Genomic DNA, 24,308 nt, shown 5'->3' with positions numbered 1-24,308 from the left:
ATAGCCACCTACGCTGAGCTTGGAACAGCGCAGAACAGCACATACACACTACCCCGGATTAATTCAAATTATAGCATGTCTTTTAAAAATAACTAAAGGACCAAACGCATTCCTGTTTTACCAGAGTAAATCTAGTTCAATTTCTTTCTGAATTTCCTTCTTTATATTTAAAACAAACAAGTTTGCACACTTCCTTTGTGTATTCTAACAAGAATTAAAATTACAAGCAAAGAGAATATCTGTTTTGCCAATATGCAATATAAAATAATCACAGGTTTAACAATTCTTTGCCAACTGAAGTACGCCAACAAACAAAAACATCCAAATTATTCATCTGTTATAGTTTCAGTCATTCATTAATGTTAGAGATTATCTTCTCTCTCTCTTTTTTTTTTTTACATAAACAAAGAGATGCAAATAATTGAAAAAGCACTTAGGAAGAAACAATGCTTCATTAAATAAAGAATAAGAAATGCAATTTTTTTTCCCCCAAAGTTGTTAATTCAGTACCTGAAATACAGCATTGAAGCAATTCCATAGGACATCAGAGTACCTAACAGGTAGCGTTTGCAGCCAAGCCTTTAAAATAGGTTTCCAGTCTAACACTGAGGAACTCATGAAGACCATTCCGTTACGAGAAACTGTTGCAGGGGAAGCATTGTCAATGTTGTGAGGTTCAAAAATAATTTTGCAATTGGGGGACATTGGAATACGATCTCCATTGGCCAAAGTAAGGGTCTTATTATCATCCAGAACAGAGTTCAGATTTTCAATCCATATTGCATCAACAGGTCCATCCAAAACTATCCAGATATGCTCACCCTCAAAAAAAAAAAAGGAGAGACACACACATGCAGCTTTACTGAATTGACCAAAAATACACATTTACTTAATATCAGAGAATGTACTCTTGGATATAAATAATGAGTCATAATTTGGTGTTCAGCACAAAATGCAATTTTTACCATTTGTTCAGTGGTTCCTTTGTTGTCTTGTGTCACACAAAAAAAGGATATTAAAGAATAGTGACAAAAAGTGATTTGCACTGTACTAAGCACAAAGTTGTACCTTTCTTCTACAAAAGTACATCAGCCAGCCCAGCATCCATCTTGATGGATGAAAACATTTCCCATAAAATGCACTCAGACACAGGCACAAAGTGAGTCCTTGTGGGATGTTACACAAGTATTTCATGTAAGGTTTCCCATTTTCCAAGCAAGAACTAAGTGACTTTTCAGAAGATCTGAGCATAATCATGATTCCATGAAACATGATCTGCAGGTTTGCTAGCAGAATTGGGAAACGCCTATATTGATTTCTTACCAAAGCCTCTTACATTCTGATATAACCAGTGAAATACAGTGGCAATGACATAAAACCAGAGAGGAGAAAATTAACTTTCCTGTCCTCACGTCAAAACATGAACCGACTCTACTTTTGTGTTTGAATGGTAGGACTACTTGCTTACAGAAGGAAGCATATCTCTTAAAATCTTTTCCAAATTAATTCTGGAACCTCAAATGCTTGGGAAGCCTAGTGTTATCTGGCATATATATGTAATTCTGACTCTTGTGTACATTGAGCTCATTAGACACAAAGCAAAACTAACACTGCATATTCCCATTTGATTCAATAACGGAAGATCTCTCTATAAATGACAGGTAATGAGACCTTACGGAAACAGTATTAAATGTCTTTATTAACATCATGAAACAATATCCATTACCTTCTTTGCTTTTAAAGTTTTTCTCCATAATGTAGAGAAAATACCATCTGTCCAGTCATTTGTAGCAACATCAAGGGTGCCAAACATCTGGGAAGCTGTGATTGCCTTTGGATTCATTCTCATCTCTTTATGAGGAGCACCGCAATCTGTCATTGCTTTCATCAAAATATTAATGCATTTTGTCTTTCCTGCACCAGTTGGACCTAGAGTCATCATACCTTAAAACAATACAAACATGGTTTAAAATGAAATGTCAGTATGTCATGCTACTATTTAATGGTTCATCGCATCAATATTTATTTTATTTTTACCAAAAGCCAATACAAAAGGATGTTTCTCACTCCAGTTAATGTTGATTGAAACAGAATTTGAAAATATTATTAAAAGGTCTCTATAACTGTCTGCTCTATTATGATAGGCAAGCCTATGTGGCTCTGTATCCTCCCTCAGGCAGTTCTTTTCCTTTTCCTAATGAGAAAACACAACTGTCTTTTGACGTTTGCATGCAATGACATTGACATGACTGGTGGCAAACAAAGCCAGTAATTTCTAAATATATTTAATGAGAATGGGTAACTTCCAATGATATACAAAATCGAGTGTATCTTTCTGAAGAAAAAGTAACAAAAATATGCACCTGCATCCATCCATGATGACATTTTAATACATCTTTCTTACGTAAAACCAGTTAGCAGCAACAACACTTAATTTCATCAGTGTATACTTACGTTGCCTGAGGAAAATGAATCATGTCTTCAACAATAAATTGAGCCTACAGTTGAACTTTTTTAGTTATGTTTTCTAAATCACCTATTCAAGATGCCCAGAATCCATCCAAAATCAGATGGAACATTCAAACTGAGAATTCTAAAGTCATTTGGGGGAGCTAGATAACTCCTATTAACCCTAAAGGCAACTGGACAACATAATCCTTGTTGAAAATGTCTTCAACAAAGGTATCAACAGAACAATCCCAAAACCTAGTTACAAACCTAATCCAACACAATCTAGATTGTTTGATGTTTTCTCTAAAACTAAAGGGAGTGGGATGTTCTCCAAAACAATCTGAGGACCCAGAAAATCACTTCCTTGTGCTATATGTTACATGTGGGGAAATCTAATACGAGCCCTTCAATGTTAACGGAATGGCCTTTCTGCTGGTTTCAACGGTATTTCAATCAAAATTGTTATGCCAAACAGATTTCAGGATCCATGCACTGAATCTCCATGTGAAGCCAGGTAACACCTGAAAAGCGAATTTAAGCAATATAAAGAGTTAAGCACAAAATATAGATGCAAGCTTTAGCAAAGCACATAGAATTCAGTATTAGGAAAGCGGAGACAATAAATTCACTGAGGTACAGGACACCCTGACACAGAAGAACATAAACATGAACAGAAAATGCTAGCACACACAAAAAAGGCATATGGAGAGGAAACCAAAGAGATAAAGAGAGGGACAAGCCAAGAAATTAGGTATTAGTGCCAAATACCAAAACTCTCTGCCAAATTCATAAGGAAGCTACCCAAATTAGGAAAGGTTCAAAAGTTTAGGAGGATGATGATGAAAAGGACATGAGGCTCATGATGAAGAAAGACCGGAACTCCCACCGAAGTTCTCCCCAAATTAAGGACCACGCCTATAACTCCGCCTCAACTCCACCTGTTATGAATATTAAAAGCAGATGTTGCAATGTAATGAATATTCATAATATATGATGTAATTGCTTAGTAAAAGGTGTATAAAAGTTGGATTGTGTGTTTCTCGAGTCGGAGCAGTTTGTCCAGGGCGACCTGGCTGCTCCCCGGCCGTGAAATAAATACCTCCTGCTTATAGACTGAAATTCTGTCTCTGAGCAGTTTCTCCGCGCCTTGTTTTGGGGCATAAATTGGCATCACATGCACACATGAGTGTGTGTGTGTGTACAAGCAGTTCATGTGCACATACTGCCTCTATTTCAACTAAGAGAAGTCATACGTTTTAGAGATTTTTTTTCTTGATTTTTTGAAATCCCATGGCAACCTTTCCATAAATCCAAGCATCAATGAGTAGGAAGTCATGAAAATAATCTTTTTCCCTTCATACAATAACTTCTGTCATAGAAAGGCCTGAGTATCCAACTGTTTGGCCGATTGGAACTACGTGACCTAGGAATAGTAGCGATGTGTAGAGAGAAGAGGCATCTAAGCAGAATGTCACAGTGGATCCTGAATATTTTTGAGGAATAGTGAATTTGTGGTGTCTCACAGATCAAACAGCTTCTTCTAAGAAGAGGTACGTTTAATCATGACTGAAATCATTAAAATTTCTGTGGTTCTTAAATAGAAATAGCTGTTATGGTTTGATATAGAACACTGAATCCAGCTATCTGGATGTAAATTATTAAGTCTGCACAGTACAAACCAGTTCTTTGGTCTAACCAATAATCTGAGTTAAAAGTTTGAGGCATTAAGGACTCAGACTGTGCTATGTGAATGAGTATTTCCTTTAATTTGTTTTATTAGTTTAAGCTTACTATTCTTTCATTATGACATGATAGGGGAGAATAAGAAGGATGACATTTTCATAAATCTTTGCTCCTTTAGTAACATTTCCTTTATATTTTCCCTTATTATATTAAAAAGTCATTAGTTGTTAGAGGTTAGGGGCATGGGGGGCATTTCAAAGCTGGGATACTTTTTTTTCCACTCAGCTATGAATTGCAAACCTGGATTTAGTACTGTCTTTGATACCCTTCCTAGGACAGGATATAATTTTGTGCACTGTAAAAATGCATTTTCATAGAATCACAGAATGGTTGAGGCTGAAAGGAACCTCTGGAGCCTGTCTTGTCCAACTCCCCTGGTCCAGCAGGAGGCAGGCTTATTTCTCCTCAGTATAAATGGCAAGAATCAATCACAAAGAAAACACTTGAACTTACATAGCTCTCACATCTTAATCACAGAATATTCTGAGTTGGAAGGGACCCACAAGGATCATTGAGTCCAGCTCTTAAGTTAATGACCCATACAGGTCACAACCCTGGTGTTCATTGTATCGCATGCATGGTAGAATCTATAAAAGTAAAGGTTTGAGAGGTGATCTTCTCAGCATTAAAATCTCACAGTAAGATTAAACTTGAGCTTCGTGACTGAGCTCTGAGGGCAACAACTGTTTTCGGAACACTAAACAAAATCACTGTCTCTGGATTCTAATGTATACATTTTAACTTGTTCTGTAGAAATTTCAATCACTGAAGGCCACACTCATATTTCCCATAAAAATGTAACACAACAAAGCTAAAATCTCACTATGCGTGCATTGCACACTAAAAAAAGGTCATAACTGCTTCATGGCAAAATATCCACACAGGCTTTAAAAATACACCTGTTCAATTTAAAAACAAATTTTTCATGAAACTAATCTGCATTCTGTAGCAGATAATATTAAAAAAAATATTGCTTTTATGCAGTCTCAAAACCTCATCTAGCATGCTAACCATGTCGGACTTGTTGAGTTTCATACAGCTGAATAAGTTTAAGTATCCATGGTGGATGATGAATAAGCCCTGCTTTCTCTGTCTGTTTTTGGATGGCTGACTGTAGTTCAGGATACCCAGCTTTATCCAGAGTAATTCCAGGGAATAGGTCATTAATGAGACTCATAAATAAAGGTTCATCTTCATCCACCTGTGAAGGACAAAGTAGGGGAAAATACATTATTTATTTATCAAAATTATTATTATAGCTGTAAACAATCTTCAAGAACATGCCATTTAAAAGAGGGAAGTAGAAAATATAATCTTTTCCAAAGAAAATATTATAATTATCCATGAGTTTTATGAAGTGAATTTCATACAATGCAATTACAAGTAGTAATTTCTATATTAAATACTTAAAGTTTATAAAAATGTTAGCACCTTAATATAGTTTTCTTCAATATATACATACACACACACATTTCTTCATTTGTTACATAAGTTTGCAAGATTTATTCCAATCATATTTTGCCTGAGAATTTTTATAATTTTTTCCTTCTGTAAATCACTGAAGCACTGCTATAGGTTTGAACACATGTACCACTGCACTGAATAGATGAACATCAGAAAAAGAGTAATTGACTCCATCACAAAACTGACTCTCAAGGTAAATACGCAGGGTCTAGACAGGCTATAACCTTTTAATTACAGCAATAAAAAGAAAGATGAATACTTTAAATAGTATTATTGAAAGACATTAGATTACACAAGTAGGCGTTAGCTGCTTCCAATTACCTCACTTACTGTAATTCTTAAGATGATCTGAAAAGGCAACAGACTCCCAAGAAATACATAAATTGAAATTCTGGATTAAGAAGAGTCTTTGATGACATTATTAAAAGTTAATACAATGTATTCTTCCTTTCTCTCCTTAGAGCAGAAAGAATTAGAAACAAGAGCCAATTAGAGGATCAGGTAGGTCCCCTAGGGTCTGATGGTATTTCCACTGATTTTTTCAGCTAAAGCTTCTGCTGTGTTTTCCTCTCTTTAAAAGACAAATAATGCTCATATAGTAACTGTATTCTGATTCTCCCCTCACTGATATATCATTGATCATATAAAACTACAAAATAATGTATCCAACTGCTGAAGAAAAACAGCTTTTCAAAGTGCATAATAAATGCCCTTAAAAATGCAAACAAAATACTCTTTTGGGGAAAGTCACCAGTGTCACAGTACCAGTTTGGAGAGGTTCATGTCCCGCAGAACTCTCATCACAACAGTTTTCTCTGGCTCTTGGGGATTAGATCTTTTCACTGCTCCAAGTGTTCTTAAAACAGACAGGATATTTCTAAGCCCAAAGTCATAGTGAACCTTGAAATAATACATAAACACAATTGATACTATAAAGATCAAACACTTTAAAATCAAGAGAGGGCTGAAAACTAAATTAATTAAATAAATAAATGCTATTGAACTTTCAAATATGATGAAATTCACAGCTCTTAATCTTTTCAACTAGATCTCCAGTACTGTTATCAAATCCTGCAGATATTTTCTAGTGTTGTATGTCTGTACCTACCAAGTGTCCTTTTTGGTGGTAGACTACCATTTTTACAAGTCACCTGTAACAGAGCTGCATCTTCTCGCATTTTGCTAAATTCATAAATCAAACCACATCTCCCCAAACTACCCTCGGCTTTCTGTTCATAAAGGGACTGTTGCTACCTTGATGTACTGTTCTGGGATTCATGACTAAAAGGGCCAATCTGTTGCTGATATTAAGAAATATACTGAAATCATTCAGATACAATTTGTTATATGTAAGTCTATCCTATACTGTTCTCAATGACTTTCTGCTCTGTGGAGGGTTTCCTAACAACTTGGTTCAGAACAGAAGGATTTACTTTCAACAGCCATGTGCATCCTAGAGGTGTATCTAACTAGCTTTAGACTTAGGGAGGTAAGGTCTGGACGATCTTCCCTTCCTCTACTGACACAGCTGAACATTTGTATAGTCATACAAACACACTCAACTAATTTTAGCACGTGTACCTGAACATACAAGTCTTATTTAACATAGATTTGAAAACATATACAAATGTTCTTTAATGCATTTCCTCTTCGACCATTGATGTAAATCCTAGAAGGAAAGCTATCAGGATAAAGGTTTTAAATTATGAAGTCTCCACAACTGCCAGCTGCTCAGAAGACTAAGTGGTAAAGACAGACATGGAAGAAGATAATCAAGATATTATTGTATTTAGAGAATATCTGCTCCCTCTGATTGATCAGAAATGTTTTTGCGATGAAGAGTATAGACTCTTTTTTACACTATTGTGTGTTTATCTTGTTCAGCCTCCAGACACCTACTCAGCTACTCTTTCACTTCCCCTGTTCAACAGAACAGAGGGAGAAAAGATAAAAAGAAAGCTCATGGGTCAATATAAAGACAGAGATATCACTTACCAATTAACATCACAGACAAAATAGACTTGACTGGGGAAAAATAATTTAATTTATGGCCAACTAGGATATATTTGGATGGTGAGAAACAAAGACAAATTAAATCAGCATCTTTTGCACAGACCCCACCTCTATTTTCCAGGTTGGCAAATTGGAACAATACATTGAGTAAACCCCAGAATTTTCAGCAAGGAATAACTTATTGATTAGGTTTATAGATGATACCTATCTGGTGAACTAGACCATAACTAGAGTTCAAAATTACTAGGAGAAATTCAATACATTATTTATGCGTGATGCAATTAAATAAAGGCAAGTGCAAAATACTAAAGATGGAAACAACCAGCTGCACAAATAAAGAGTAACAACTCCTATTCACTGAGTGGAGAAACAAGTCAGGTGTAGAAAGCTTTGCAGAAAAATATCTGACATTGGACTGAAGCCACAATCTCCCTAATGACTTATCTACAATTATGGTAGGCAATGAAAATAGAAGTGTTCTTTTTAGAAGGGTTGAAATGATATTTCCACTGGAGTTGGCACTTCTACACCGTGCCCAAAAGCTGGATTCCACATTTGAAGATGAACCCTACTGAAGAGAAATTAGAAAAGAAATTAAAGTTTTCAGTTGAGTAGAAAACATGCTGTATCAGGAAGAAATAATACAAAATCTACTGTAGACGTAGGAAAAGTGAATATGTAGGAAGAGTTATGATAAAATTCTTCAACATGCAAAAGATACCTGCAAAGAGGAAGACAGGAGGAATAGTAAGGGAAAGAAATAATGCACTACAATAGAGCAAGGGAGATTCAGGTTAACTTTTACTGAAAACATTGTGACCATAACGAAAACAAAACTCTGGAACATATTGCCTGGGAAACTGCAAGCTATCTGTCAATAGAAAATGTTAAGGAGAGTCACAACCATTTATATCAAATTATTTAATTATTATTTGTCCTCCAGAAAGGTAAACGAATGACCCCTCAGAGCTCTGCCCAGCTTCATCTTCTATTATTCAATCAGATGCCAAGTTGCTACCAGCTGAAAAACTTAGGTATGAATATTCAGCCACGTACTGCCAGGAAATCTCGTTTTCAGATGGAAACATTAATACAAACAGATTAACAACTTCATGTGATGTTTGGAAAGCATATTTTATGCTGATAACAAAGTCAGGTATCATTTGGTAAATGGTATGTTCTAGTAAAATGTCCAGAATCATGACAAGGGTTGATATATTTTTTTTCCCTTGCTAGATGACCATCATTAACATACTGGATGAGTCCACCAGAGTGAGTGGAAAAGAGACAATGGTCAGAATTTTCAAAGGGGGAAATTGCAATGCTTTGCATTATTAAGATTCCTTACATAGAAAAGGTACCCAGAGAGACTGAATATCTCCATCCTTGGAGATATTCAAAACTCAGCAAGTGCCTTAGCAACCTGCTCTAGGTTGACCCATTCTGGGCTAGAACTTGGACAATGTGACCTCTGGAGGTCCCTTCCAACTTACTCTAGTCTATGTCCCTATAAAAGTGAGGACTGTGTTAAATTTGAAGAAATACTTTCATATCTATTAGAAAATTTAAAATAAGTTGAAATGACTTTTAAAGACAGGTTTTTCTGGTATATTCCAACTGACCTACATGATGAGTGGTTCCAACCAACTATCTATTTACCTTAATTGGTCTGCTAGGTTTACAACTGCTTTGCCTTTCAGAAATGGTACAGAATGTACTGGCAAATGTAGATTATGAGTTATTTCCTTGCTTAATCTTTTAACAGCAGGGAAAAGATTGCACTTGAGCAAAATGCAGTGGTATAGGCAACGCCCTTGTAAGGAAGAATTAAAAAATGGGAAAATAAAAATGTCAGTACTAGAGATTTTTAGAGTACTTGCTCCATGGGGAAAAGAAAAAAATAGGGATATCAGTGGTTTTCTCCATATGAAAGCACCTTAAACAGATGATCCTCAAAAAGGGATTACTGCCTCATTTGCTTTCAAGCTTTGTTAGGTTTTTCTCTTCAGTTTCTATCATTTTCCCTAAGCTGGGTGAGGATTTGTGGAAGGAGGCAGTACGTAAGAAGTCCTCTAACAAAGACAAATAATTCAGCTTTGGGGGCTCTGTCAGAATAACTCACAGGCTTCTGGACACCTTGGGCTTCCTACATTTGCTAAGGACTATTCTTTTATTTTACTGTTTATTGTTTTTCTTTACTGAAGGAGACGAGTCAATCAGGGTGCCTTTGGCTACTTGTGAGTCAGAGTTTCTCTTTCTACAGTCTGCATTTGTGTGTGTAAAATGTCTGGAGGACTTTATGTATTGCTTCTGGCAAATTCCTTTTGGATTTTCTGGGAGCTAAGTTCAGCTGGTGAATGGTTGTTTATTTTATTTTCTTCTGTTGATATATTGCATTTGCTGAAAACAGGCAGTATTCTACCATTTCCTATTGCATTGGTTCTTTATGTGACCCAGATCTTTACAGTCAACTGCCCGGATACCGAGCATTACTTAACTTCAAATTTCAAATTCACCATAAAAATTAAATAAATAAGTTCCACTAGGAAACACAGACCAATATGAGTCATAGAATCACAGAATGGTTTGGGTTGGACATGACCTTAAAGATCATCTTGTTCAAACATCTCCTGCTATGGGCAGAGAACCTTCCACTAAACCAGGTTACTCAGAGCCCTCCAATCTGGCCTTGAACACTTCCAGGGATGGGGAATCCAGAACCTCACTGACCAACCTGTTCCAGTGCCACGCTACCCTTATAGTAAAGAATTTTTTCATAGTATCTAATTGAATAAGCCTCTAAAAAAGACTGTCTGTACTTTATAATTTTAGTTTTCTGGCTAGATGGAAGTGATTTGTATCCCACTGTACTCTGTTCATGAGACCCCCGTATTTAATCTGACGAACTCATTAGATCTCTCTCTATATATAATCACATATTGCATTAGATGTATTTCCCAGCCTACAACAAACTTCATGAGGAACTTTAGCAAGTGTTTCAGATTATTCCATTACTACCACAGCTATGAATGATGGGGGTGGGAGATAACACACATTCAAGTGAGCAAGTGGTTGACTCAACTGAGAAGCAAAAGGTCCGATCTGTAGCAGGCAAGAGAGACATCAAGAATGACAAAATAGGCTGAGAAGTGGTTCAGCTCAAGTGTATTTGTGCAGATAAGAAAGGGCAGAGAACAGCATCATGGCAGAAGCTCACAGCAGAAGCAGGTTCCAATTTGAAGTGCCTGCTCACTATGGCATGCAGCATGACAACAAAACAGGAAAAATTAGAGCTGTGTGTGCAGTTACAGGGCTACAGTCTAACTAGGAAATGTGGTGGGATAGCTGCAATGGATGGATACAGGCTCTTTAGGAAGGACAAGCCAGGAGGGCTGGATGGACAGTTGCCCTTCAAAGTGAAAGAGTGTAGGAATGCTTTCCCTTAGGATGGCTAATGAGCCAGCTGAAAGCATTTATGTTAGAATTAGAGGGCTGAACAACATTGTGGCAGATGTCTGCTGCAAACGTCCTGATGAGGAAAAAGCTGATCTTTTTTCCAACAACTGGAGTTAGCCTCATCTTTGCAAGCCTTGATCCTCACTAGGGCTTGACACACCCCAGTATCTGCTGGAAGGGCAACACAGCAGGGCAGAGGCATTCCAGGAGATTTCATGTTATCTCCAATAACATCCTCACAGAGAAAATGGTGACTAGACAAGATGGTCAGACACTTCAACAGCTTGACCTAAGAGGCTGTGCAGTTTCTATCCTTGGAGGTATTCAAAGCTCATCTAGACAAGGTGCTGAGCTACCTGCTCTCTTTGACTTCACTTTCAGCAGAGATATAGGACTTGTTGACCTTCAGAGGTCTCTTCTAAATTCAGTTTTTCTCTGATTTTATAATTGTATATAATGGATTTATACAAGAGCAGGACTGCCCATAGGCAGGAGGACATAGGAGCATACTACCACAGGTTTGCAGAAGGTTGTGCTTCCTGGCTCATATTACCGAGTATGGAATGATCCAGGATATGATGCATGAGGTAAACTGCTAGAAGTAAAGATCAGAATAGCAGGCTTCTCTGATGGATACTGTACAAATGTGAAGTGGTCCTGAAGAAATGATAAATACAGATGGAAAACTATTCCCTGCAGACATAAATTCCACACTGTGGAATTTAAGTTATCACAGGGATATAAGCATAAGATGCAAATATATAATTGTGATGTACCTGAGTGTAAGGGTTGTGCCCATGTGCACACTCAGAGCACTTGGTCATTGATTTTCATTAATGTCAAGGAACTCCCTTGCTAGTATCAACACATATGAGGCAAAGGACTGACCTGAGACAAAGTGATTGAGCTACATGTCTTCACAAAAAAGCATTTGACTAATTGGTACAGGAGTTTTCCAGATGAGAATTTCACTCATAGAGTCCTCCAGGCAGTTCCTACAATCACAACTAAGTTTCGTTTAGGTGTGAGCATTAAATTTTTAAGTAATCTGTCCAGGAATGAACCACTTCTAACACCTGTGACAGCAGAAAATGAGCAAAGCACTTTTCCAGAGGTAGAAGGCCAAATTCTGATGCCTGCTTACACGCTTTTTTCACATTGAATGAAAGAATCATGTCCAGGTCAAAAAAACACCACACAAATTGAGGCAATAAGAAAACTTAGTCCTACAGAGGCCAGGCCTGAGAAAAAAAAAGAGATGCATATTCAATAGTCTGGAAACAAGGTGTGTTTCTGACTGCTAAAAACGTGCATACACAAATTTTCCACAGATTCCACTTCAGAGAGAGCTCTGACAAATGCACTCTCGTAACTATAAAACACAGGCAGATGACAGGCCTGAGAGAGTAGGTTGGACAGTAACAAATGGACTAACACTAGTGATGCCTGATCAATATAAGGTGATTCAGATTGCCTAAAAACTAATATGAAGGCTAAAGGAGATACTCTGGGCAATATTACAGGGAAGCCAGCAGCAAATATGACCTGTCAAAAGCCAGTCCACAACATAAAGCTGGTGAGTAAAACTCTCTCAGAAAAATAAATCTGAGAGAAAGGAAAATTGAAAATCCAGTTTGGTTATATATATATATATATATATATATATATATATATATGAGAGTGAACTTACAGAAGTGTGAAGAAAGGAAGAGAAAATCCAAATCTGTACTGGTTTTGTTTTAACTCTGATGACCTAAATATGATGCATCATTACCTTATTCTGTTGTAGTCCAAGATTCTACATGGAAATTGATATAGTGACTAATAAATATATGGTATAGAACTGAAATCAAATAATGGATGGATTATGTGGACAATATAGCCAATATGCCCAGGTTCCTCAGGACCCAAACAAAGCAGGCGTTTGAGCCACAATGTATGTACCGTTCATACAACTTCTCATTGAGAACCTCTAGTGGACAGTCAGCACAGGGCATTCAAAAGGCAAGAACTATTTTTGTTTCTACTTAAATACGCCATACCAAACAGAACAGCACTTTTCTGTTTCTAGTAGCATTAGGCAAGACAGTGCCTTGTAGGTGTTCTTCAGTTATTTACAATTCTTACACCACCTCTTCAACAGATCTAGCCTTCACAAGTGGAGACATTGAAAAATGTGTCCTCCACAAAGTTCAGCACAGCAATGGACACCGTTCCTCATAACTTCTCCAGTAACCGCACTCTGTTTAAGAATCACAAATCAAACTTCCTTTAGTACTCAAATTACTGTGAAAAATAAAAATAACATGATCATTTCAGACTCTGTTCCTGGAACTTGAAACTGAAAACCCTAAAAAATGAATAGGCTCACAAGTGTAAAAATAATTGTATATTCTACGAAAGTATATTATTTACATATCCTTCCAGTGACAGCTTACAGTTGGAAAAAATATTTATTTTACCTGTTTAGATAACTGCTCTTCACAGAGTTTGTAGAGTGTATAGAATTTTTGACTAAGGACTTGGTTGTCTCGGAAACCAGCGCTTGCCAGCTTGACTCGCATAATAATGCTACGGTCTGGCACCATCATAGCAACTGTGCGAAACTGAATCTTCAGATTTTCAGGAAGTTCCTGTCGTCCTGCGTAGCCGGGGTTCTAAAATATGCAGTATATAAACCAAAACATCATATAATGAAAGTGGAATAGGAAGGTTTATCTTCTCTGATAATGATTTGGCAAACACAGAAGCACATGTGAGATTACAAATGGTAACTTGAGCATGTCACAATTACACATCACTACACAGTTGCCTCAATACTGCAGTTCATAAAGTATGGGGAATCACATGTTATTTGGAGATGTCCAAGGCACACAGATATAGACAGACAAACTCTTACAGATCTTGAGTTGTTTTAAATGGTTACTTCCTCAGGGTCTTGATTGTGTTCCAGCACTGGAAGTTACTGTCTCCAGTGAGAGTTCCCAGACCATTTCAGTGTAAAGTCAGTCAAGCAGTGCAAACCATTGCTGAATATAATTTAAACTAATGGATCTGACCTCTCACTGAAGATGTCTAAGTCATTCATGTGACTACTGCATGGCTCAGTTGTGACAACAGTAGTCACCAGCTGTGCAGTGATAACTTCTTAAACCCTTCCAGTTCTTTACAAACTGTCTTCACACTGGCCTTTGTATGCCACTAATTTGCCCTCTTTTTCATTACAGTGATTACTGTAATTACAGTGATAACTCCTTTTTAAAGGTAGTACACCCTAATATAAAGACAAATGCTTCTATTTTGAGTTGCGGGTATGTAGGTAGCTAAGGAGAGCGAGATACAAAGATGTTTTTAAGGTATTCTTATACTTTCCTGCAGCTTTGCCTCCTGTACTGCTAGAAGCAGTCCACAGGAACCAAAGATACATCTTCAGGAGGCCAGTGAACCAGAGGGAGGGTGGTTTTCTTCATGCTGTCTTGTAGGACTGTGGTCAAAAGCTCTTCACAAGTGGTAAAATACTGACCAGACCAACTACAGTCGTCCTTGCAGTGATCATTTACTTCTGGTTTACTTTGACAGACTTTGACTAAAAATATGAGAGGTTGAGTTTAATCTCAATCTGTCAAATATGCAACTAAAAAAGCCCTTAAAATATATAGTTAATGATAACTGCATACCTCAAGTCCTAACTTCCAGTTTAAAAATAGGGGCAAGAGAAAATAATATCTTTATTATTTTACCAAATTATTGTTCAAATTGCATTCGCTATTGTCTAAAAGATGGTCCCAATGATTTCAACAGGGAAATTTCAATAGGAAATGAAATAGGAAAGATTTTTCACAATGATGGCATTTACACATATTTACAGACATACCATAGTCAGAAATATACCAAATTCTCTGTCCATGTCAACAACATCACCATCAGTGAAAGTGAACTGAGGTTTCTTTTTTTTCTTACACTGAAGTACAATATATATCTGCTGAGCAGCTACTGATAAAACTGGAAGATCAATGCGGTTAAATTCATCAAAGCAACCCCATGCACCTGACTGAGCTAAACCTAAAAAAAGAAAAAAGGAAAATATTTTGTTAAAATATCAGATCAAACAAGAGTAATTTATACATAAAATAGAGCATGTTCTATACAGCTTAATGTAACATGAGAAGAACAGAGAACATGAACACAGAGTAAAATGAGAAGTAAAAACTCAAAATAAATTTGGCTGAGCATTAATGACACAGAGAAAAAGAATCACTGCTTAAAAGAAAGATAAGCAAACTTCTTTACAAAGAATTCTACACTTCTATAGCAACCATAAGGCAGAAAGTGTTCAATAATATAGCACCTAGCAGCATAAACATGCATACAGCATGGAAACTCATCTATGCAGGGGGCGATATTGTCAAAGATGAGCTTGAGAGATACCTACCTAAATGAAAAGCACAAAATCAAATCGAAATCACTACATTTCTGACAGAAGCATTGTAGTATTTTAGAGCAATTCATAGGTAAAAAAATTGTTTTTTAGCATCCTGCTGTTCAAGAGAGAAGAATCTGATGTCACACTTAGAACTGTTATTTGGAACTGGCCATGGAGTTCTAGACAGACAGTATTACACATAAACATCATGAAATGAATGGCTTTTGGGAAAGTCAAGTACTCTTTCTGTGTCATATTAGTAGTATTGAAATAGGACAGTCTACAGCAGCAGCTTTCCAGAGCAGTAGTGGGAAAGCTATGTAATCCTCTGCTGTTCCACATCCATTTCACAAAGATCAAAGTAATTCTATAGACAGTTACCAAATTTAAAACACGAAATATCCAATCCTACTGTCTTTAAAAATAAATGTAGAATGTTCCTTGACTTCACTGATGTAGCAGCAAGTCCTTTAACTGATGTTCTCCCTCTTGTATGTGGAATATCAGGACCTTGGATGCAACAGGAGGCCTTAAGTGCCCTGACCAGCCTTACCTGGGGCTTCTACCCACACTCTGTTCTACAGTCCAGGAGTTCCATTTCAGCTCAGGTATGTCTGAACTGTGTTGTGTGTAGGGCTGTGCACAGTCCTATCTTCTCTTATGCTGAACTTCTGACTGAGCTTCCTGGAGGACCCCAGAATACCACAGTTTTACCTCCAGTCCTGCCTACTGCTGTTTCTGATTGAACTTCCTAGATGGATCCTGGATCCACCTGGTTATTTCACATTGTCTGATGGTCAGTGGACAGCTGATGGAATAAGCTGTCAACAACCTGCCCTGTTTAGGCACTGTGGGACTGTGCCCTGGTGAGTGAAGTCCCTGCCCCTGCCTGTATGGTGGTCACCCTGGCTTGTCTTCCCTCATGGAGATGCCCCATTCTTGCTGCTTCCTGATAAAAAATTATTGCAGAGATTTTTCAAAAGCAGTTGTCCCCTTTTGTTACATGTGTCATATGACTCCTAAGACCCATTCTAAAAAGAAACCCAAAAAAGTGGTTTTTTTCTATTTTATTTATTAAGCATAAATATCTACTCTTTGGGATGCAACAAGGAAAAGCTCTAAAACTGAATATTTTTTAACTAGGAAACTTATTGTCTCTTACACTTATTATCTGTATCTTAAAGGGTTTTGAAATCAATTTCTCAATAGAATGGTGAGATTCAGTTCTAACTGAATAATTTTTCTTTGGAAAAGGGAAAAAAATCACTTGTTCTGTAATGCCATCTGCTGCATGGAGTTAGGAAACCTGACTCTCAGGCAAGACCTCAGTCTGAAATGCGAAAGGATAAGTTACCAAAGTGGTCAGGATAAGAAGGCAGAAACAAAGCAAGAATACAGAGCCTTGATATTTGAATTGACACAAGCCACAGACAGTTTTTAACAGAAAGAAGTGAAATTACCAAGGAGTCAGGAGAAAAGGTGGTAACAAAGAGATACAGACATTCTCACAGAAGGAACAGAGAGGAAGATGACAACAGCTTGGTGAGATTGAAGACAAACCCACTCCAATGGGAAATAAAGTCTGATAAACCCCCTATGGACTGAGGACTTGAGGTACAGAAGAGACCCAGTAAATTACTTCATTTGGTGTTATGAGCATATTCATACTTAGTCAGACAGCAAGCAGGTCCCAGCCCTCTTCTGTTTATTATCAATGAGTAAAATGAACCCGTGACGCTAAAGGTCCTCACACACGACAAAAGACGTGCAACTAGAAGTTGACCCGAAGCTCTGGGGGTTACAAGAGGTCCTTTGAGAAACTTGTGACTTTGACTGAAGTTATTCACACGCACAGTTAGTTCAGCTTCTAGCTTAGAAATATTCTTCTGTTTAAAAAATTTTGGTCAGCTTTGCTGGTTTCTTAATTAAAACTAAAAATTGTCTCCAGGCTATATTTTAGCCTTCAGGAGATATCACAACAGTGAAAATTACGGTTATGATAACCTGTGTTCCACCACTCACAGAAAATGGTGGTGTTCTGTGATCTACCTGTCCATTTAAACAACAGTAGATATGTACAAGAAAGTTATCAGAGTTTGACCACTATCTCATTTTCCTGGTTTCAAAAAAGTTCTAGAGTTTGAAATAAGACACTGCACCACTCTGCGTATTTCCCTACCTTGCACAACATCATTGAGCTTCATATATGATTGTCTTGTTTGACACAAAAGTGGCAAAGGAGGGGTAAATATCCTCCCCCCTTGGAATGAGTGTGATAGAGGCATTAAAAAAGACCCCAAACAGTAGAAATTATTAAAATGGAAAAGGAAAAGAAGATATAGATAGGAAACACCCTTAAATAATATTAAAAAAAAAACCCAAAAAACCTGGAAAACATGTAGGAAGAAAAATGGGAAAAAACCCAAGGAGAAATAATCGAATATCAGGTAAAGTTGATGAGTGCCTGGAAACAAGAGGAAACAGAGATGAAAATATCCTATTAATCGTTGTTAATTCACTACTGAACAGACAAAAACTTGTAACTCTAAAATGAACAAACCAGATATTTTCTTACCTTTATAGATACGACCAAGTCCTCTATAGTCCATTTGGTCTGAACAATTGAAAACAACAACATACTTTCCCAGGCATTTGCCCATGTCTTTAGTTGTCTCTGTTTTCCCCGTCCCTGCAGGTCCTGCTGGTGCACCACCCATACTCATGCCCAGGGCCTGTGCCAGAGTGATGTAACACCTAAAGACAGAACAAAGAGACCTATTAATCTTTTTCTACTATCAATTACTTGAAGTCTATTAATGCAACCACAATAGTTGTATTATACAGAGCTAGGGAAAGGGGCAGAAATGGCTGTGCTTCCATGGGGTAAGTCTTCAATTGCTGCCTTTGGGCAGTGAATCTGAGTTACCAGGTGCCAACTTCAATCCACCTGCAGAAAAGCATCCATCCAGCACAGTGATGACTGCAACAGCCCAGGAAATCCACAGGCCAATTCTAAATACTGAATACTAAAATACTGTAGTATTGTGATTTACTCACAGTAGCATATGCCCTCCTTCCATGACTCAGTCACACTCTGAAGCACCCAGACCCACTGGATTTCTACCTTCTTCCCCATCCTCCTACTCTCTCCCCAGAGCACATAGGATGGGCTCTCTGATCTGGCAATAGGAAGGCACAGAGGCTGGAAGCAGCCACTGTTCCTGACATTTCTCTACCAGCATGCCAAACCACAGCAGGCCTGCCAGTCACATGAAGTCTTTGAGTTCCAGGAGGGTAATGCACAAGAGGGAAGATTGGAGGAATCCATGAGCCCTAGGATGGTCTTATGCTTCAGCCTCCATCCTGGGCTGAGATCCTCAGGTTTAAGTCTCAGCCTCCCCAGATGGTATGGAGGCTACTGAAGGGTGTAGGAAGACTGTTGTTCTAACCTACTACGCTCCAAAATTACAGTAAACCCATTTTAACACTGAAACTCAATAGCTTTATGATACATGTGGGGAGACAAAATGGGCACTGAAACAAACCGAAATGATACCACCTAGCACCACTTCATAGGAAACAACAGAGTACTCATTCTAGTCTAATAGCAGTAAGAATGCTTTGTCACCTTATTACTCAGTGTTCAGTTAGCAGGTGGTCAGTTAATTCATAAAAAGTACCAGTCCTAACAATTCTGCTACTGAAAATGAGGTAAGGACAAATTGTATACATAGTACAAGCCCTATATAGAACTTTCATTTAATTTTTGGTGTCTGACATGATGTTTCAGAGCATTTAATTTCAGTACCATTATCTTAATGCAATGTGCTACCAACAGTGTGCATTTATCATGTGCTTCGGGAATCTCTCTGTACATGAAATAATTAGTCAAACAGCACTTGACTCCAAGTTAATTAATGGAAAGCAAAGATACCATTAGCTGAAAATTTTCAGCTTATACAACACCCTATAGAAATACTAAAAATACTAAAATGGAAAAATCCCATAAGCAGAAGAAAATCTGTTCTTATGCAACATTGCTTAGGTACATAAGTTTCCCATGCTAACACTAGAAAACATCTCTGCTTCAAGTACCCTTTCAACATGCGACAGTGGATAGGCTCCAATCCCTGCAGATTTGTTTGGCTCTTCTAGGTTTGTCCAAAGACAGATACACCTGTTCTTTTTTGTTGTTATTACTATAAAAAGGTTCATTTTCTTCAATCATGTCACCCTGTGCTAGTTTTAAATCTCATGTGACACAGCACCTTGTAGAATTCCTGATTTGGAAGAGACCCACAAGGATCTTTGAGTCCAATTCCTGGCTCTGCAAAGAACAAACACAAAAACCACACCACGTGTCTGGGAGCATTGTCCAAACACCTTTTTAACTCTGGCAGTCTTGGTGCCGTGACCACTTCCCTGGTTGCAATTTAATTCTGTGAATAAATTTTGAATTACAACATTTTCTTGATACCGGCTGTCCTGATAGGCAAAAATATTGTCAGTGTGTTAGTGCTGCCATATCCCCTAATCCATTGCATGTTTAGTGCTGCAAACTGACCTCTAATCTAACACAGGAACAGTAGGATGCATAACATACAGTTTGGCTGATGTGTGTTATATATTAAAAGCCAAGTATCCAAGTACAGGGTTTTGACTTTCTTAACAGCTCATGGGGAATAGAATAATTTTGGTTCAGAAATTGGCAAAAATCTGAATTTTCACTAGTAGATAAAATCTAGTAGCACAGAGAGTGGAAAGACAGTTCCAACATTAATTCAAGATGGGGCTTTGAGCAACCTGGTCTAGTGGAAAGTGTCCCAGGCCATGGCAAGGAGGTTGGAATTAGATGATCTTTAATGTCCCTTCCAGTCCAAATCATTCTATGACTCCATAAATTACTGAATATGCACAGTTTTTGACATTCTTATCCATACCTAAAAGAACAAGCTCTGGCATAACAAACACCCCTGCCCAGCCGAAGCACTAACCAGCTACTTGAGGAAAAGAGGCATCTATTGAACTATGCTGTATAACTAACATTTCAGCAATAAAAAATTCTCCTTATGTTTGCCTTCAGAGCTTTTTCTGTGTTTGTAGTCCTGTAATTCTCTATAGGCCTTGTTTAAAACCATACTGACAGTAGTTATTCAATGCTATGTCCTGAGTTACTGCTTTTTCCTCCAGGGTGACTTCAAATGAATCACTTGCCATAATACCAAATTCTCATGCAACTACTACCTTATTGAAAGCAGCACTATATTGGTTTTTAGATCCAGTCTGTTTAGGTTGGTGAAGTGTATGGAGTTCAGGTATATTTATCTTGAGCACAAATAAGTTTTTCAATGCCTATCACACCTCATATAGCTCAAGCAAACACTCAAAGAGAGGTCAACCCGCTTTCGACAGCTGAATATATGAGCACTGGCCTCTGCTGTTCACCAGCAATATTGCAGCATTGTAGCACAACCTAATTAATTCTGATACACACAAAAGTTCAGGGTATTAAGTCAAAGGAATTAAACCGTAGCTCCAATACTATGTACTGCATTCTTTTTATAACTACCTGTCAGTTAAGGGAGTTATTACAAGCCTGTCTGTACACCCCAGGTATTCATTGCAGTAGGTGAACTCTACATCAGTGATTTTGATAATGCATTTATCCAAGTCCTCAAGAAAATAAAATCGAGACTGTTTTTGCCATTCAAAATCAGATGGAGATTTAATGTTCATATGGACCTATAATGGAAAAGAAAAATCATTAATACAGAAATAAACTGTAAAAAAAAATAATCTTAAATTCCATACAGGAAAAAAAAAGCCTACTTCATACAAATTCCTGACCTGAAAGAACCAGTACGGAATCTGTCAGGAGTCAAGACATGAGAACAGTCTTTTCAAACCTGTCTATGACATGCTCTAAACCTCCTGACCACTTTGATTTTACTCTGTATTGTGCACACAGATTATGAATTGTGTCTTACAGAGATATTGAAGAACAGTGATGGAAAACTTCTTAAAAACTGAAGTAATAATACTGGTTACACTATATAGTATCTGTGCCATTACTCACAGAAATATTAAATTGTGGACAACATTTGAATTTGTTGTATACATATGTATTCATTGTAGACCTGTCTATGTGCTTTATTTGGGATCTATTTTTTAGTATGTACTTGTCACATACATATTTAAATTTGTGGTATATTAATAAATCTTGATTCGTTATTTTTGACACTTGATCTCAAAATCACCAGCCTTTTACAGACTGTGTAATCGTAGTTATTGGCCTTGCAAACACAGTGTAATGTGAAGAGGAGGTTCTGGAATTTCAGTCACTTCCTTGTACTTTATTTCAACCACAAAAGGATATGTTTAGCAGAGAACAGAATGTTTTGAGATAGAAGGATAATATTACTTTACCAATTAAGAACCCTTTCCCCAGTTTTGGACTTGCGCCTGACTTTTTATTTCACATACAGGCCCTATAAATTTAACCAGTTTTGTGTGATTTAATTTTATTATAATATGACATTGAATTAATTTATAATGAAATGTTCAATTAAGAAGATAATGATGAAAATAAATTCAAAACTACAGGCAGAGTATAAAATCCCATGCCTATCTTAGGAGCCAGCAGTTTTATTTCTAGCTCTTAGTATTTTTCTTTATTATATTCTATCTTTTTTTACACATGCACTTAATTTTTATCTTCCTAACATATGCACAAATTAAGCAATCCAGTGTTGAATTATTGGGGTTTGCATCATGCAAGCTTTTTAAAAATTATTCTACTTCCATTTTTATAATTATACTTTCATTTATTCAATATATTTATCTAAAGAAAGCCTGATGTTACCCAGTTATTAAAAAATTTAAAATATCTCTTCTGTTTATTTTTGCTACCCTTTTCAAACATATGGAGCCTCACTGCTTTTACCTTTGAATAACTATTACCTTAAATCAATACATAGGTCGGCCTGGAAATTACATGATTGATAGCAGTAGTAAATGGACTTTTTTTTATGCTGATATTTCAATCAAATTACGCATTAAATCTTCAAGGTGAGAGAATAGTTCAATTTTCAAAGTTAAATTCTTTTGCTCACAGTGAATTTGTGCATGATGGGTATAAACAATCATTTTAAAAATTGAAGTCTGAACTTACTAACATACCTATATATAATTCACCCTTATCTCTGCATGACATCTATATGAAATCAAACTAAATCTGATATGCTTTATCACAGAACTAATGTTAGAGCTACACGAAGGGAAGAGATTGCAAGACTTGTTTTACATTTTTTGATATGTGCAAAACCTTCTACAGAAAGTTCCTTAAAGGTTTTCTAAAACTTACCAAATCATCAAAGATATCCTTCTGGTGCACATGAATGGTAATTAAAGTTTCATATTTTGTGCGCTCCATTCTTGTCAGATTGTGTGTTGTCATGTCAATCAAATCATTTAAAAGTTCCAAAAACTTCTGATTCGTTGTGTGCATTACCTTTTCCATACAGCAAGAATATACATATTAATAGAAACACCATTTGTTCTTCCAATGTTTAGAATAAAAAATAAACAAACATTTGCAAACATATGTGACCTTTGTATTCTGCTTTGTATTTTTTATGCTTGGAATCCTAAATTTGGATTTGTAGTTTGCCCTCCATGCACGCATTCTTACCCAACAGAGTACAATAAGGTTATATCTAGGTGAACAGGTCACATTATAAGATTTTATTCCAAGACAATTGCTCCTTTTACTATACATTCAGCTGACTGCATCCTGGCATATATTCAGAACCATCAGTCTCTGGGTTTGGGTTTTATATATTAGCCCAAGCAGTATCTACTCTTTAGGGGGAACAGGAACCTGGAGATCTGTCACATCCTCTAAGCAGAGGAGGGGGAAAATGTAGTGTAATTTTACATGTCAATGCTAAAATAATGATTTATTTTGTGGTACCAGATAGGTTACAAAATTCCACAAAATATAATACTGGTTTATGTAAACAGCATGAGCCTCTGTCAGTGATGCTCCTGGAACACAATAAATTATAAAGCACTAAGGTTTCAGAAAGAGCAGCTCATTTATACTCCTGAACAATCCCACTAGCTTTCTGTAAATATATGCACAGCCTAAAATTCACACTCTTTGCTTAGGAAAAAAATGCTAAAAACACGGTTAAAACTAACAGAGAATTAAATTACCTCCCTGCCCCCCAAACACACACACACAGTTCAGCCCCCCTCCCCAAAAAAACCCAAAACAAAAGCTGTTTTCTAGTTAATGCAAAAGAATCTTGGCATCTAGTTAGTCTATGAACTGGAGTGGTCTATACCCATTTTAAAACCAGATCTATACTCTTTTAAAATTTTGTACAATGCAGAAAATGCAGCGCTACATGATCTTCTCCATAGTCTAGATACTTTGATACTTTCATTCAATAAGTATATATAGTATATATATAAAAGTACAGCACAGGACCATTGCCCTGCACTTACTTTTATGGCAAGATGGTGTTATTAGTTCTTTGTTCAATCTCACTTTATATTCTTGATTAATGGTAATACGCAACTCTCTAATCCACACCTTCTCCTTCCCCTTTCATAGATTCAGTGTTACTAATAACACCTTGGTTGTTAACAGCATCTTCTCCACGTGTTTGGGATTAAACAAACACCTCCTCAAATGGTTGTTATTCTTTTCCCCTCCCTAAAAATGAGCTCATCCACCGAAGAATCTAATATA

At 37.0% G+C, this 24,308-nt stretch overlaps 1 protein-coding gene across 1 annotated transcript in view; it reads right to left on the bottom strand.

Annotated features, from left to right (window-relative positions):
• The window catches only part of LOC103756797 (dynein heavy chain 5, axonemal), a 153,905-nt gene that overhangs the window by 82,765 nt on the left and 46,832 nt on the right, over nucleotides 1-24,308 (bottom strand). Inside the window, exons 39-47 of the mRNA XM_025894875.2 lie at nucleotides 22,914-23,060; nucleotides 21,120-21,292; nucleotides 18,126-18,304; nucleotides 15,002-15,189; nucleotides 13,590-13,784; nucleotides 6,424-6,558; nucleotides 5,206-5,395; nucleotides 1,727-1,944; nucleotides 511-822 (exon numbers count right to left, since the gene is read on the bottom strand). Of these exons, the coding sequence (XP_025750660.2) occupies nucleotides 511-822; nucleotides 1,727-1,944; nucleotides 5,206-5,395; nucleotides 6,424-6,558; nucleotides 13,590-13,784; nucleotides 15,002-15,189; nucleotides 18,126-18,304; nucleotides 21,120-21,292; nucleotides 22,914-23,060 (1,737 nt within the window). The remainder of the gene's footprint in view (nucleotides 1-510; nucleotides 823-1,726; nucleotides 1,945-5,205; nucleotides 5,396-6,423; nucleotides 6,559-13,589; nucleotides 13,785-15,001; nucleotides 15,190-18,125; nucleotides 18,305-21,119; nucleotides 21,293-22,913; nucleotides 23,061-24,308) is intronic.

This window comes from Manacus vitellinus, unplaced genomic scaffold, assembly GCF_001715985.3.
Source record: "Manacus vitellinus isolate BGI_N305 unplaced genomic scaffold, ASM171598v3 scaffold_17_pilon, whole genome shotgun sequence".
NCBI lineage: Eukaryota > Metazoa > Chordata > Aves > Passeriformes > Pipridae > Manacus > Manacus vitellinus.
This window is presented reverse-complemented; position numbering and strand designations above follow the sequence as displayed.